The 15481-nt window shown below is 37.2% G+C and overlaps 1 protein-coding gene across 1 annotated transcript in view; it reads left to right on the plus strand.

Annotated features, from left to right (window-relative positions):
- The window catches only part of csmd3b (CUB and Sushi multiple domains 3b), a 355638-nt gene that overhangs the window by 308627 nt on the left and 31530 nt on the right, over positions 1 to 15481 (plus strand). Inside the window, exons 46-54 of the mRNA XM_017423975.2 lie at positions 3206 to 3351; positions 6753 to 6833; positions 7626 to 7739; positions 7843 to 8031; positions 8242 to 8388; positions 11227 to 11415; positions 12295 to 12480; positions 12697 to 12891; positions 15103 to 15276. Of these exons, the coding sequence (XP_017279464.1) occupies positions 3206 to 3351; positions 6753 to 6833; positions 7626 to 7739; positions 7843 to 8031; positions 8242 to 8388; positions 11227 to 11415; positions 12295 to 12480; positions 12697 to 12891; positions 15103 to 15276 (1421 nt within the window). The remainder of the gene's footprint in view (positions 1 to 3205; positions 3352 to 6752; positions 6834 to 7625; positions 7740 to 7842; positions 8032 to 8241; positions 8389 to 11226; positions 11416 to 12294; positions 12481 to 12696; positions 12892 to 15102; positions 15277 to 15481) is intronic.

Here is a 15481-nt window from a genome sequence, read left to right on the forward strand (position 1 = left end):
AAGCCTATTTCTGTGGGTGCCATGTCACTGCCCCTTCTTTTTATTTTCTTCTCCACTGAATGCAGTGTCCCTTGACATAAATGCGGCTGTGTTAAGGTAGTGTGAAGCACAAAGAACACAACCGCAGCACGGTAAGATGAATTGCTGCAAATATTGTAATTTACAGGGCAATTTAAAAGTACTAAATATCTGCTTTAGTATTTTATGAGCCTGTTGTAATGTATTAATTCTAAACTATCTAGATTGTTTAATTTTTGTTGTTGGTTTTTTTCGTCTTGTTTTGTTGTTTTTTTTTTTTAAGTATAATCACCAAATAACTAGAAATATATGTTTTCAAAAGTCTGGTAACCTACGTGATCTTACAAACAAGAATAATCAAGAATAATCATTTAACTGAATAACTTTTGGCATTCACCTCAAGATGGCTACCTCAGCTAATCAACATTTTTAGACACATAAATGATTGTAAGTCAGTCATTATTACTGATATTGAGCTCCAATTTCATTTAGTAGTAACTGAGAGTCATCCTGCTCACATATTCTGAGCACTAACAAATCATGCAAGATCTTTGCTTAAAAAATTAGCATACAAGGCAAAGGGGAAATACATTTCTTCAAGAACTACTTTTAATTAAACATTAAACATTTGCTCTACGTTAAGTTTCCATAAATATTATGATGCATTTATACATATTAGTGACTTTAATCTTGATCTGAATTTTAGTTTGGTACTTTGCAAAACGAACACAAATACTGACTGATGCACCTGTTCCTCAGTAACAGGGTTGGGATTTGTTTACTGTATGGATGCCTTTAGTGCATACAGTAGGTATAGCTCCAGACCATTATTTCCTTTCTTTTTTTCCCACACCAAACACACAAATGGCTGCTGGACCATGTGCCTCCCACCCACAGATGATGGTGTGAATTCCATGAATTGGTTGCCCAGCATGTTTCTGACCCTGCTGTCTGCTGGAAAAAAGTGGGCAAATGACTGAACTTGCACAAAGAAAAGACAACAGCCACACGAACACACTGTAAAAACTCGCAGCCTCGCTCACGCACAGTCCTAATGTTGGCTTCCAGCGGAGAGCACAGTGTCAGTGGTAAAGGTGTGATTTTCACAGCGGCCTTCTCAGTCCAGAGCCAGCCGACCTGACAGTCACTGAGTCTGCTAATTGGTCTCATACTGGGAGACTTACTACAGGATTTCATACCAAGACTTGTCAGATACATCAGATGGTAGCGTGTGCTGTGCAACCTCTCACCGTATATGTTACCACTGTGTACTAATAACTGTTTGTGACTGAAAACATGGTAGGAGAGAAGCAACAAGAGAAGCTACTCCCTGACCTCCTACCCTGTATGAATCAGAGAAAGGCAAGATTTGTCATACAATCTGACTGGTACAATTGCCCTAGTAAAAAACAAAACAAACAAAAAAAAACCCTAAAAGCTCAAAACTAAAAAAAAAAAAAATTGAACTTCATGATCTATTTTAATCACAGATAGTCTACTTTTGTTTTCCTTTAGTCTGACAGCTGTTAACTTTCTTTTTAAAGGTGAAATATGCGAACAACATCGCACCTTGAGGGTGAGGTCCCAGTTAAAAGCAAACCTTTCAGGAAAGCAAAGCCAAGTAAACCCGGGTCTAAACAAGAAGGCTGTTCAGATTTGTGGATAGGAATTTGCAGCAAAACTGTTTTAGGTGTTTTGAGTGCAAGGCCAGCTCTGTTCACACTTGGTGGTAATTTGTGTACGCCAAAAATAACGATACTTTCAGACATCTAAACTACATTATTATTTTAACATTATTGTGGTCCAGAGCCATTTGAGTTGAAGTTTTGTTGATATCCTTTATTGAACTAAATTACTGAAAGGAAGCAATATAGGAGAAATAAAAGCACATAGCCTATTTATAACTAGTGAAAGACTGATGATTTGAATCTGTAAAAATTCAGTGTTTGGACAGATGTCAGCTATGTTCTGGACAGTTTTTCAGCGTATTTAACATAAGCTCTGTGTTTAATTTTGTAAATATAATGCAGTAAAACTCTATTCAGACTGTTGCTCTCTGGTTGACACAGTACATTATAGAATACAGTGACTGCAGTGGATCCAAAAACAATCAGAACAAACATTAAACCCAAGAGAAACTCACCCATAAAATGTCCTGTTATCCACTTTGTTAAATACAGTCCCCCCAAAAAAAACATTTATGTTTAAAATATTTTGATAAACAGTTCATTACAACTTTTAGTCTAGAAAAACAAAGAAAAATATGTTTGGGATATTCCCAAAGATCACTATATGATTCTCTTGACTTTTTTATTCTTTTTGCCCTGAGATATCAACTCTTATTGTGAGGGTTCACAGCAGTTTGAATATCTGCCCACATTTTTGTGGGTTTTAAGAGGTTGAAAAAGTTGCACACAGATATATCAGTGCTGGTTCCTATACCAGGTTTGCAAAACTCAATAATATCAAAATATTGGAATTTATTACAGTACTAATTAAATCTGTTTTTAATTCCATGTTTTAAGATATATTTTTAAACTGTGTATTTGGATTTACATGTCCTCTGGTAACCATCATAGTGCTGCAGTACCCTCTTCGCCCTTACTTCCCACAACTTTTCATTTTTATTTTTTTTATCTAACTATAGTTCAGTTATTCATTTTGAATCAAAACATGCTACACCAATACCACCACAGATTTGTGAACCTTTTTTATGACAACACTTGTTCTTTTTTTTTTGGTGATTCGGAAACAATTATGTCCTCTGTCTTTGAGCTTTGAGACACTGGAGTTTCGATTGCTTTGAGGAGGAAGATGGGCTCATATCCAATCGGATTGATTTTGTGCAGGAGCACATTGTCACAAAATGTCCATCTGCATTTGCAGTCAATGAAGTGGCTCCAGTTATGTATTATAGATATCTTTGAGTCTCCTTTATCTTTGATTCTAGCCCCGAGAAACCCATTTCCTGTTCACAAATAGCTATCTAACTGTCAGAGATGTCCGCAGTAACTTATTTAAACTGTGTTTTAGGTGAATTTTTCTACCCCGTTGCTCTATAACAATAAATTGGGTCCATTTGTTTCTGTGTTTTTCAGGTCTTACGTCCTCTTATGTTTGTAGCACAAGTTGATATTTTAAATATGTTCAAGCTTGCTTTTTTTTCCCCCCTTTCGTTTCACCACAGGGATGGTCCAGATCAGTCATCCCCCCAGATTGGTCAGTTCAGTGGGAACACAGCTTTTGAGTCTGTTTATTCGACATCCAACATCATCCTCATTAAATTCCACTCGGACTTCTCTGGGTCCGGCTTCTTTGTCCTGAGTTACCATGGTAAGACAGTGACCTTACAGCTGATTCACAGAGCCACTGGTATTATTGGTTCACGGTACTGTGGAAGTGGAACATGACATTTGATTTTTGCCTGCACACTCATAGATGCCACTCTCATTAACAGCTTTCTCTGCAGTTATTTTTCTTGTCCTGGGGAATAGTAATGAAACTATAACACTGTCATTAGTTGTGGCTGCAATCATGGGATTGATTAGTTTTTCATTGAGCTGAACTGTGTTTAACTCCATTCTCATTAGGTTCTTCTAAGACCTGCTGCCTTCGAATAATTAGGCATGAAAGTTGATCCAGCTCAGGAGCATTTTACTACTTCATCAAAGTCCATTTCACAGCCCATCCAAACAAAAATATATTTATCGAAGGATTCTTTTTTGGCTGTACATTTCTGATTTTTACACTTGGAGCAGGCCTTATTATGGATTAGTTTGATGATATTCAAAATATGTAGTATCTGTATTGTGTGAAGATATATTTGTTGACATTTTGCCAGATATATTGTGGACAGTTTTATGCTAAAATCTAACCAGATGGTTCAGGTGGTCAGCCATACAAAGTGTGAAAACAGAAGTGAACTCTAAATTACATCTAATGTGATGCACTGGTTACCCTGTTTGATAACCATCTAGTTTACTTTCACACCTTCCAGCCTGTGATCACAGACTTTTATTTATGTTTCACGAGTGGTAAACACTCTGCAAGTTAAATTTTAATATCATATAAACATATATACAACTACTGGTTGGACAAAATGTCCAAAACTCTTGAGCCACCCCTCATTTCTTTTTTTTCAAGGAACAACTTTCTTGCTGTTTTTAAAGTGTATTTGAATAATAGCTCTGCAGTTTCTTTTGACCTCAATCTCAAGTTCAGTCTTTGTTTATTATTGTTTGATTATGTACTTATTTCCTAAGCCAGTGAGGACAGAAGAAAACTAATTCAAGCATAAAAATGCATTCATGTCAAAAGAGGAAACAACCTTATAAGAGCCTATTTAAATTTGTGTTTTTCAGCATTTTTGTATCTTCTAGTCTGTAACAAAGATGTCATTTTCTTTTTAATTATTTGTTTTCATCTCTAAAAAATGGTCAAAATTCAAAAGATGTTTTGACACCAACAAAAGGAAACAGAATATTGCTTTTGATTGGAAACATGACACACTTTGGAAAGGTGATGAACTTCTCCTTAAAAACATTGACGAAAACTAGACAAGTGCAGAACCAAAGGCAAATTTGTAGTGCGAAAATCTTTTCTGCAGCAGATAAAAAAGTCATATCAGTTCAGTTTATAGCTTAGGTATCTATCCCAGTTTATTGCAGTTAGATTCAGTGTATTTGTAACTAAAATGGAAATGTGAAAAGTTGGCTATCAAAGAAACCGAAGATTGATCACGCCTTGAGTGGCAGGAGATATAGAATAGAGAACACCTTTCTAAGAGAAAAAAATATTTATTTTTGTCAAATTGTTAGATTTGGTCAAGCTGTTTAAAGAGTTTAAAGATGCTAGTAACAGTTTGTGCTGTCTGAAAGGCTACAAGTCAGCTTGCACTTTTGTTTTTGTTTCTGTTGACTGAGATTCTGTTCCTCATGCTTTGACACCCAGAGGGTTTCTGTTTGTGCCTCAAGATCCTTGATGAACTTCAGAGATAAGTGCATATTTCCAGCAGAAAAACTTTGATTATGCCAAAACAATTTCATGTTAACCGTTTTCAGATTGCTAAACACACACGGATAGACACACTGTCCATGCATTCATACAGTATATACATACGTTCATAGATACATTTTCCTTTTTGAGATGCTGACTATTTTTTAAGGTAATTTATTTTTACATCTAATAGAATTTGGACTCAGAAAATTTAGACTGAGACACCCAGTGTGAAGAGTTATTATAGCACTCCTTTACACATGCAGACAAGCTCTTTTTCTGCTATTGTACAAATATAGACTTGCACTTTCCCAGTGTCAAAATCCTATTTAGTTTTTTTTTCTGTTCCATTCAGGTAGAAAATCTTTATTTTACCAAAAAGTTCTGCTTATATTGTGTTCCTATTCTATCTAAAAGATAATAAGCTCTTCTAAGTTTGACAGTTTCAGGTTAAAAGAACTCATTACAGCCACCGCAATTGGTTGTCATCAAGCTAATGGTAACTTCTCATTTTTTTATTTTAAATTGTTTCTTACTAAGTATGTCGGAAATTTGGCACACAGACATCTTGTAGTTGTGATCATTTTCCTTTGTCAATTTGTTTGAAAATATTTTTGTAAGAAAACCAGGCAGCAGTATTTTACTCTCAACGAGCTGCAAAGAAGATTTCTTGAAGAAAAAAAATGTGTCAAAATACACAACGTTCCCCCAATTCTTCCTCCAAGTCCTTTGGTGACCTGAGTAAAATTCAGAATGTCACCGTTTGCATCAGAGGCGGCTGCTAAAAGTGCAAATTTAGATTGAAATGCCAAAGAAACGCCCCAAAAGAAGCATCAATACACTGTTGGGGATATTTATTGTTGTCATTGTCCTTTTGTTTATTTGTCTTTGGGTCAGGATTCTGAATGCCAGCGCTCCCGTAAAGACATGGGAGCCGTATAGCGGTGTGTGAGGCTGTCATGAATGTGAGACTGAGAAAGCAGATGTGATGTGAATGTGAAGATGGCAAAAAGGAAGGAAAAAAAAAATAGTCTTGGAGCTTAGTGAGATCAATGACTGCTTACAGTGATCCTCTCCTCATGCGCAGAAGCTCACAAACATGCACACATTCTGATGTACGAACACACACACGCACACACACACACCACAGGGCTTTGATATGCATGAGAGCAGCAGATACTATTGGCAGGTCTCATTTTCATAGTCAATTTCATCCTGACTTATAGCCCTCAGCCCACTCCCCCCCACCCTCTCGTCCTCCTCTCTCACTGTCCGTCCGTCTGTCTTTCTTTCCATATTTCCATCCTCTGCCTCTGTTAGCGAGTGATCTACGCTCATGCAGTAATATTGATTACAGCCTTCAGCTCAGTAGCTGTGAAGTTCGTTCCTTTTTATGAGTCGGGCAGTGCTGTATCTGTTAGGCTGCTCTGTTTTTTGAGGCTATGCTTTGCTGACCTGACCATCTGAACTTGAGAAAAAAACTCAAGTTAAACTAATACAACTGCGATTAGAAATCAAAACAGTTTGTTTTTTTCTCTCTCTGTGAGGTTTTTCACCCTGCAGCTGTCTAAGCTGTTTTTACATTTTCATTACAGACTGGCTAACTTTGTTGATACAAATTTTTCATTTCCAAACTGTTCCTCGGTGTACAGATCACTCTTCCTTGTATTTCACACTTTTGTATTTAATATCTGTCTCTTTGTCCTCTCTCCTTCCCGGTGCTGTGTCTGTGCTCCAAGCCTACCAATTAAGGGTTTGCCAGCCTCCTCCAGAAGTGCCCAATGCTGACATACTGATGGAGGACGGCGAGCTGGAGATAGGTGAGCTGTCTGTCTACCTGTCAGGCACCTGATGGGTCAATCTGACATACAAACTGGAAACTTGTGACTTTCCGGTTGCCAGTAAGATAACAAGAATCCTTAAATCCTCAAGAATGCAGCTGAGAAACGTGGATACTTAATGGTTTATGTTTGTGTTAGTTTTGAATTTTTTATTTTGCCTCAGTAGTTCAGATCTTTTGAAGGGAAATTATAAACATTTAATACTTTACTTGTTGCAGATAGACCTCAGTTTGGAGGAATAACGTTTGATTCTGATTGGCTTGACGATCTAACGGCTTGTCAGAGTGAGGCCAAGTCACTCAACAACTTCAATTAGTTTAGCATTACATGGTTATTTATATGAAGTTCTGTTTTTATTTGCAGGCGCCAAAGCAGTATATTGTAATTTTCCAATTTTTTATCAAAATACATAAAAAATATTTTCAGCTTCATGGCTTATTTATACGTTATTAAACAAGGTTTTTGACAGTTTAAAACCTCTTACCATTTTTACCTCTGAAAAACATAATATTTTTGAGATTTTCTTTTTATAGATGTTCTACAATCAGAGTCTGAATAAGTCACAAATGTTTTAAGATATGTTTTTTGTTTCTTTCTTGAAGTTTATGTTAGTATTGAAGCATGAAGTGGTTTAAAATCAAAAGACTAAAGTACCTCATACCTGTAGAACAAAGTTTACACCCTGGACTATATAATTTAGCAGAATTTAATGTCTCAGTTCAACCAACTTGTTTGTTTTCAATATTTTCCTCATTGGTTTTGTGCCTCCAGGTGACATCATCAAATACAAATGCCATCCTGGATACTCATTGGTTGGCAGTGAGATTCTAACATGTCGCTTAGGAGAGAGACTACAGATGGATTCTCCACCTCCAGTGTGCCAAGGTGCTAACTGAGATTTTCAGGAATTGATTTTGACAGCTTTAGAGACAAAAGTGTGTACTCACCTGACGTAGCTTCACCTTCACTTCTTTTCTCACCCTTACAGTTCAGTGTCCCGCCCACGACGTGCGATACGACTCATCGGGCGTCATCCTGAGCCCAGGCTGGCCAGAGAGCTACCCAAACTTCCAAATGTGCTCATGGAGCATTAGTGTGGAGAAGGGCTACAATGTCACCATAACCTTTGAGAGCTTCCACACTGAGAGAGAGTTTGATGTGCTGGAGATCTTTGATGGTAACAGAATCTAGATCAATCCACAAACTGGACAATATTTTATTAAAATGTCAGGAGAATGAAGTACAGAATTTGTCAGAGCCACATTTTAGCACTTTTGATGTTGAAGTTGAAAAAGCTTCAAAACTGTTAATGGTTTATTTCCACAGTTAGATTTATTCTCTGTCCCTGTGTTTGTTTGTCTCCCACCTCTTTGTCTTCACCTCTCAGGCCCCACACCCAACAGTCCAACTCTGGGGATGCTGAGCGGAGACCTGCCCACACCCTTTAACATCACCACCTCCGGTCACCAGTTTCTAGTCCGCTGGTCCTCAGACCATGGCACCAACAAGAAAGGCTTCAAAATTCGCTATGTTGGTGAGTACCAAAGTATGTATCCCAACTTTACTACTATTTCATAATATAATGCATGAAAATAGGACAGAGGCAGAAAGAGACAGACAGAAGCACTGAAAATGAACTTTTCACTTTCCAAACTTTGTGAAACCATCAACAATAATCGTGACAGCAACTCTTTAAAGATGAGAAAGTTGAGTTTGTCAGCAAATTTTTTTTAATTAAAATATTTAGAGTAAAAACTTATTTTTTCACTGTAAGCATAACTTCCTGCTAGACTTCTGTCGGTCTCCCTAAAACAGCTGACTGAAATGCATTATGGATTAGTCCTTGAAAGAATGGTTCAGTTTTTTTCTTAAGCTGGGTTATGTGGCAAGGTTATGAAGAGTTATTTTATAACTTGATGCAGATAACTCTTTGAACAATCTCAATTTGGAAAAATAACTGAATTTTGACTAAATTGGCAAGCTAACATCAAGTCAGAGAGTGGCCAAGTGCAAAATACAATAGCGCTGTCTTAAAACAAATCCAGCCTCAAACAAATTCAGAATGGTTCAAGCAGACACTAAAACACCATCTTTAGTTTTGCACTACACAGTTATTCTGGCAGGAATATCATGAAGGTTTGCCAACTGCATCAGAAGTACTTTTAGCTTCTAGCTGTTAAGTCGCACTTTACGCTTGCAAATAACCCCAAATTTATAATGTAAACAGTGTTTTACAAAATGTATGACTTGCCCTTATGGGAAAAAAAAAAGAATTTAACATGTTTTGTACATGCTGAAAATGTTTTAAAAACACAATAGAAACATTTGCATTACACGTATTTTTCCACATATGAAGTTCACGTTTTTGTTTCAAATTCACACACAAAACATGTTTCACATCTTAAATCATTGTTTTCACATGTGGTTTCCACTTGTAAAGTTCATGCTGACTTTCTGTAAGGTAAAAGTTTCTAAAATGGTGTTCACATACATCGCTATCGCTAAAATTGGAGTTGTTTGAAGACACATTAGCCTTGGTCTCATTATGACTGACAGTTACCTCATCAATTCAGACAAAATGAAACTCTGATTTCCCAGACTGAAGTCATTTAAAGAACTATCCTCAACAGGTATGATATTAGTTGTTCATAACCTTTTCACAGAACTCCACTTGGAAATATCTAAACTAACCCTGTAAGATGTAGCTCTCCTAAGAAAGCTTGATGACTACAGATGGTGTTTTACAGCAAACTTTACATTTGAACAATCCTGCACCTGGGCCTGCTGAGTCTGACTTCAAACTGTTGTGTAATGAGCCATGAGTGCTTTATTCAAGGACATTTTTGATAGTTGAGAGTAGAGACAAGGAGACAATTTTACCTGTTCAGTTTGCTCATTCACTCCACAGCTTCTAGTCAGAAAGGCAGCTTCCTTAACCTTTAAAGCACCACTGCGCTGTATGATGAATTATACGCTGAAGAGTAACTGAAAAGCCTCTCAAGTCACTCGGTAACCTTCTTCAGTGGACGTGATTAATGAGAGTGTTGACGAAAAGTGTTAAACATACTGTATGTTGTGTTAAAAACACTGTTCAAGCACAGGAATATGTTTAACCTCCAAAATCAGGCCAATGACAGCAAACTCTTCCTGTGCAACATCATAATGTTCACAGACTTCAAACAAAAGAGGAAACGTAGCTCTTATGTTGAAATAACATTTCCCTATTATAACTTGGTCATTTTAACACGCAGAGTTATCCTTTCAGCACAAAAATGAATTGAAGCGTAATTGAAATCAGCAGGTTAATGCTATCAGTGCTAAACCTGCTGCAGGGGAAAAGGATGGAGATTGGCTCTGATAAGCTATTGTCAGGCGGCTGCTTCGCCTATGTACCAATTAAACTTTTAGGGCATTTAAAAATAAAGCCGTGTGAGAGCGTCTTAATTAGAATTTGCCTTACAAAAACCTCAGTAGCACTCATTCTTTTGAATTCAAACTAAAAGGAACAAAAGAAACAAAAAGTGCCATACTCACTGCTAAGTGGCCCCAGTTTCATTTATTCAAAGACACAAAACAGAGATTCAGGAACGCATAAAACAAGCTAATCGCTAAGAACTAAGTCCAGTAAGGAAATTATCTTTGAGTATGGTCCTTTCTGGTGTAACTGAGGCACAAGATGACGCCATTACTGGAAGTTATTATTGTACATATTGGCATTATAGCTAAAGAACCTTTACACTACTATTCATAAGAAGGCAAAAAGAGGATTAACTGCAAATTTAGAGTTACTGAACTTGCTGCCAGGTTGTTGGCAGGGCTTTCTCATGCAGATGCCAATATTGTCTGGAGTAGAAAATTAATGTTTCTTGTTGTAGGATTATTTCATAAAATTTTCAACAGCCATTGATGACTTTGTTAGTGTTGTATCCATTGCAGAGTGTTTGGCGTTTCCTCTGCCGTTGCACATTTATGGGTCAATAGAAAAGCGACCCCAGGAAAAGGGTTTTCTTTTAGATTATTATTTGGAATCTATAAAACTTGCTGCTTTTATAAATTCTAACTTGTAAAAAAACGTATTTTCAAAATGTCGCTTAGTTACTGCATGTATGTGAGGGTTCTACAATCAGTTTTTTTTTTTGGAACTGGAATTAAGAGATCAAATTGTGCAATATTGCTACAAAATTAATATTTTACTTAATGCATGATTTCAGAATTTTTCTGCACAATGAGAAATAAATTATTGTGAAGTTGTTTTAGTTTTATTTCTGTTCTTGTGACACTAAACATTTTTTATGTAACGCAGTTTATATAGAGATGTAATTTTATTTATTTGCTTTTATAAATGTTTTTTTTTTGGTTTGTTTTTTTGCAGCCTTGTACTGCTCCACCCCAGACTCTCCCCTCCACGGCTCCATATCTTCCCAGACTGGAGGTCACATCAACAGCGTGGTGCGGTGGGCTTGTGACCGTGGTTACCGTCTCATAGGCAATGCCACAGCCACCTGCCGCCGCACACCTCTCGGATACCACGCCTGGGATTCTCCGGTGCCTGCTTGTCAAGGTGTGTTGGAATTTGTGTAAAGTTAAAGCTAAATTGTGTTACACACGCAGACAAGCATACACACAAAAAGAGTATTGTGTGTGTGGCGTGTGCGTTAATATTGTTTAGTGTAATTCGGAGCACAAGATATGGTTAGGTATTGTGATTTTTTTAATGTTAAATTTTCATTTATGTTTTATTAAATATTATCAAGATTTGAATTTGCCTTTGTTGGTTGTATTATGTTCAGTTTTACTGTGTTAGACTTCAGGGCTACAGAAGATTAGAATGGTTTTTTTTTTCACCTAAAAAAAACTAAATAAGAAGCTGATATCAAATTTGGTATGGACTTTAATGAAATTAGATTAGGTTATCTGTTATCTACAAACTGAAAATAGTTTTAATCAAGCAAAAAATTAGCATAGCACTTCTTTGCTGACTTCCTTTGTAGCTAATTGATAAAGCTGCCAAAATAGATGCATTTATCTCCAACAAAGCGGGCACATGTTGTTGCTTTTTCTTCCGTTTTCCATCTTGTTACAAGTGAAAACAACTTTTAACAGCTGCTATTGATAGTCAAAAGGAGAATGCGATGCAAATTGTCAAAGCTGTGTAAAATCACAATCTATTTATCTATTTAAGGCAGCGATGGTCAAAGTTCTGCAACATGGACATATTTTATGAGAAACGGTTTGAAGTCATGATCAAGGATCTCTTGTTTGCATATTTTTAGTTGGATCACTATATTAGTGAGCTTGTAAACAAACATGCATAATAATCAGTCTGTTTGAATCTCCAGAAATATTTCGTTATACAAAGAAACCCTACCTGCAGTTCCTGACATTTTGTTTGCTTGTTGTCATCTCAATCAGCATGCATCTCTCTCTCTCCTCTCCTTAGCTGTCTCATGTGGGCCACCCAAGGCTCCTATAAATGGCGGGGTGCTAACGGCTGACTACTCTGTGGGAACGAGAGTTTCCTATTTTTGTAACGACGGGTACAGGCTCTCCAGTAAAGAACTGACATCAGCCATCTGTCAGCCTGACGGAACATGGAGCAACCACAATAAAATCCCAAGATGCTCTGGTTGGTGACACACTTGGATATTGGTGCAAAATATGCAAGATTATGCCAAATTTTAGGCATTTACAAATGTGAAAAATAAGCATTTTTATTTAAAACTGCACAAGCAGCATGGCTTCATCAACTTTTAAAAAAAAATGTATTAACTCGACTTCATTTTTAGACAGGTATTTACTCATAAAGCTGAATTTTCTCTTCACTCTCCTTCTGTCACTTCAGTTGTTGTTTGCCCGAGCATCGGGTCCTTTTCTCTGGAGCACGGACGATGGAGGATTGTCAACGGCTCTCACTATGAGTACAGAACCCGCATTGTGTTCACCTGCGACCCAGGATACTACAGATTAGGCCCTGCCCACATCCAGTGCTTAGCCAATGGGGTCTGGAGCTGGAAGAACGAGAGACCGCACTGCCAGAGTGAGTTGATGATCTAAAGACAATGGCAATAAAACTAGGATATAAACTACTGAGATATCCAACAGACAGGTGGAGAGGTAAAGTATTAAAGTATTCCTTGTCAGAATCTTTTTACCTTCAATTGGGTGCCATAGATTGAGGCTCTTACTATATGAATTAATTTAACATCTGCTAAAGTTTATTTTTATGCATTTTTAAGGATGTAGGAACTTTTACTGACTGGTGAGTTTTATTCTCTACCTATCACCCATGGCCCCAGAAACGCCAAATACCAAACTTGAAATGTCAGAATGGTTGTCTACAAACTGCTGAGTGACATTATGGAGGCAAAATACATGTTTTATGTCCAGTCAATGACAAAATGACAATCTCCACCCTGAGGCACTAAACCTTCACACACTGAACTCATGTCCTATCTGAGTGTGTGATTTCATGAGCTGGAAATCATGTAAAAAAAAAAAAGGCAACATGCAATCTTTTTACAGACATTGCTTGGAAACAATGGCTCTCATTTTAATACTGAAGAACACACTTCAAAATCCAAATTCCTACAGCACCAAAGTGGTACGTTAGGAATTTACATATTACGTACATTAAAGTAATAGTTTTATTTGTTTGTTTGTTTGTTTGTTTTTAATTGGGGTGTGTGGAATAGTTATGAAGGATTAATAACTTACCTATTGAAGATAGATCTTTGAATGACCTTAATTTGGAGAATGACAGGCTAGCTGCTAGTTAGTTGTAAATCTTTTAAACAGCTGTCAATTTCACATTACAAGGTTATTTATGTATAAATCTATGGTTATGTTCATGTGCAAACGGCGGTAGCATCCCCAGCCTGAGGCCTTTCCTGCAGGGGTATCAGAATATTTCTGCCACAATAATTGTCTAATGTCAAATTGACATGTGTATAATGGTTTATGAAATAGCTTTAGTATGAACTGAATTTTAGGAGTTTAGAGTTGCTTTAAGATGACAGCAGTCCACCTTATTCTGATCCCAACTGGACTAGCTGTTAATTTGGTAACCTGGTCACAGTTAAACTCCATTTCTACAAACTAAGGTCATTCAAAAAGTTATGTACAACAGGTGAGCTAATAATTGTTTGTAATTTGTCAACAGAAAACCCACTTTAAAAATTCTAAATTGTTGCTTTAATTCATTCATAGTGGTAACTTTTATAGACATTTTATAACACCTAAGTCAGTAAAAGCCCTGGGTGTTTCATTGTATGCAGACGTTTAATTAAAAATGAATAAACCTGCACATAAACCTTTCTACGTCTTTGATGCCTGGTTGGAGTTCGATGCAGTGTATCACTAATTCTGCAACCAGCTGTCCAGCAGAAAAGTCTGCATAGAAAGGGACTGACAACAAGAGTGTATGGTGCATTTTAAATCCAATGTCAGATGCCTTATGCCTATGTTTTGACAACTGGACAGGCTTCAAGCACTTTAGAAACACACTTCAAAATTTATTCAGTGTGGGAGTGAGAGTTTGGATTATAGCACAAACTAGGTGTATATCTGAACCAGTTTGGATGCCAGAAGTATAAGAAAGTAAGTTTTATCGTTCTTATGCAAACATTATAGTAAAGTTGGTTGTGAGTTACAAACATGCAAACAAAGAAGCAGGCATATGAACATTTACTCTAAGTAATAAGTTGTACTTATGTTTATTTTGGCATTAAGGATCATGTGTGTGACGGCTAAAGTCAGTAAGAATCTAAACACAGCTCACATATAAACTCAGCTGACAGTCTTTGGTCTGCACAAAAAGAAAAAAGAAGAAAAGCTTGTCATTTTATATCTGCTGTCACATTTAAAGCATTTTTTCTTTTTCTTTTTTACTCTGTCATCTAAAGAGGACAGTCATCATACAAGGTGGAACTTTTATTCTTTCAGTCCATAATGCAACCGTTCAAACTCTTTCTTCAAGGGATTCCTAGACAATTTGAGTCGCTTTATTTCTCCCCTCATAGAATATTAAGGCGTTTGGATATTTACAGGTATTTGCCTCGCAAGGCATTTTTCGGAAGACGGGGAGGGAGAAAACCAGTGGCACCAAATTTGCCTGCAGCTGCTCAGCCTGCCACGATCTGTAGTGTTTCTCACTGAAACGAACGAGCTCTAGCAGCTCCTCTAATTAACCCGGTGCTAAACTGGCTCACAGCTGATTTTTAAATTGCTTGTGTCCAACCATGTGTTACAGTTATCTCCTGCGGAGAGCTGCCTTCTCCTCCCAACGGGAAGAAGATTGGTACTCAGACAACATTTGGGGCTACAGCCATCTTTACCTGCGATGCCGGCTTCATGCTGGTGGGGTCAGCTGTCAGAGAGTGCCTGTCATCTGGGCTTTGGAGCGGAACAGAAACACGATGTTTAGGTGCGTAGCAACAGAAAAACTCATCTTTGTACTATTTTACACCATACACTGTGGATTTTTGTAGCATATCTGCTGTTTTTACACCTAAATTGAAGGCTTGGGATACTAAAGGTATACGGGAACAACTCGCATACACTCAATGAAACACACTATTAGACGGAGAGCAGGAAAGATGAGTTTCATGTCAATCTAATGAGGACAGGTA

This window comes from Kryptolebias marmoratus, linkage group LG5 (assembly GCF_001649575.2).
Source record: "Kryptolebias marmoratus isolate JLee-2015 linkage group LG5, ASM164957v2, whole genome shotgun sequence".
Classification (NCBI taxonomy): Eukaryota; Metazoa; Chordata; class Actinopteri; order Cyprinodontiformes; family Rivulidae; genus Kryptolebias; species Kryptolebias marmoratus.